General features: G+C 44.3%; 1 protein-coding gene across 1 annotated transcript in view; it reads right to left on the minus strand.

Moving 5' to 3' along the window:
* LOC119593376 (oligopeptidase A-like) overlaps positions 1–230 on the minus strand; it is a 6758-nt gene that overhangs the window by 2827 nt on the left and 3701 nt on the right. The window contains exon 9 of the mRNA XM_037942305.1: positions 6–212. Within this exon, the coding sequence (XP_037798233.1) occupies positions 6–212 (207 nt within the window). The remainder of the gene's footprint in view (positions 1–5; positions 213–230) is intronic.

Raw genomic sequence — 230 nt, forward strand, 5'->3', positions numbered from 1 at the left:
CCTACCTGCTGTAAGGGTCCAGGTAAAATGAAGAAAGGTATTCCCCATTAGCATCTGTTACTTGGAAGAACCGCACATCTGGGTGCCAAGTGGAAACTTCTCCACTTGGGATTTCTTCGAAGGATATGCCAAAGAGCTCTGAACTGATCTCCAGAAGCTTCACCAGCACGTGCTCAAATGGGAAATATTCTTGGAGCTGAGCTTCATCAAAGCTAGTATGACAAAAAATT

The sequence above is a fragment of the Penaeus monodon genome, chromosome 32 (assembly GCF_015228065.2).
Source record: "Penaeus monodon isolate SGIC_2016 chromosome 32, NSTDA_Pmon_1, whole genome shotgun sequence".
Classification (NCBI taxonomy): domain Eukaryota; kingdom Metazoa; phylum Arthropoda; class Malacostraca; order Decapoda; family Penaeidae; genus Penaeus; species Penaeus monodon.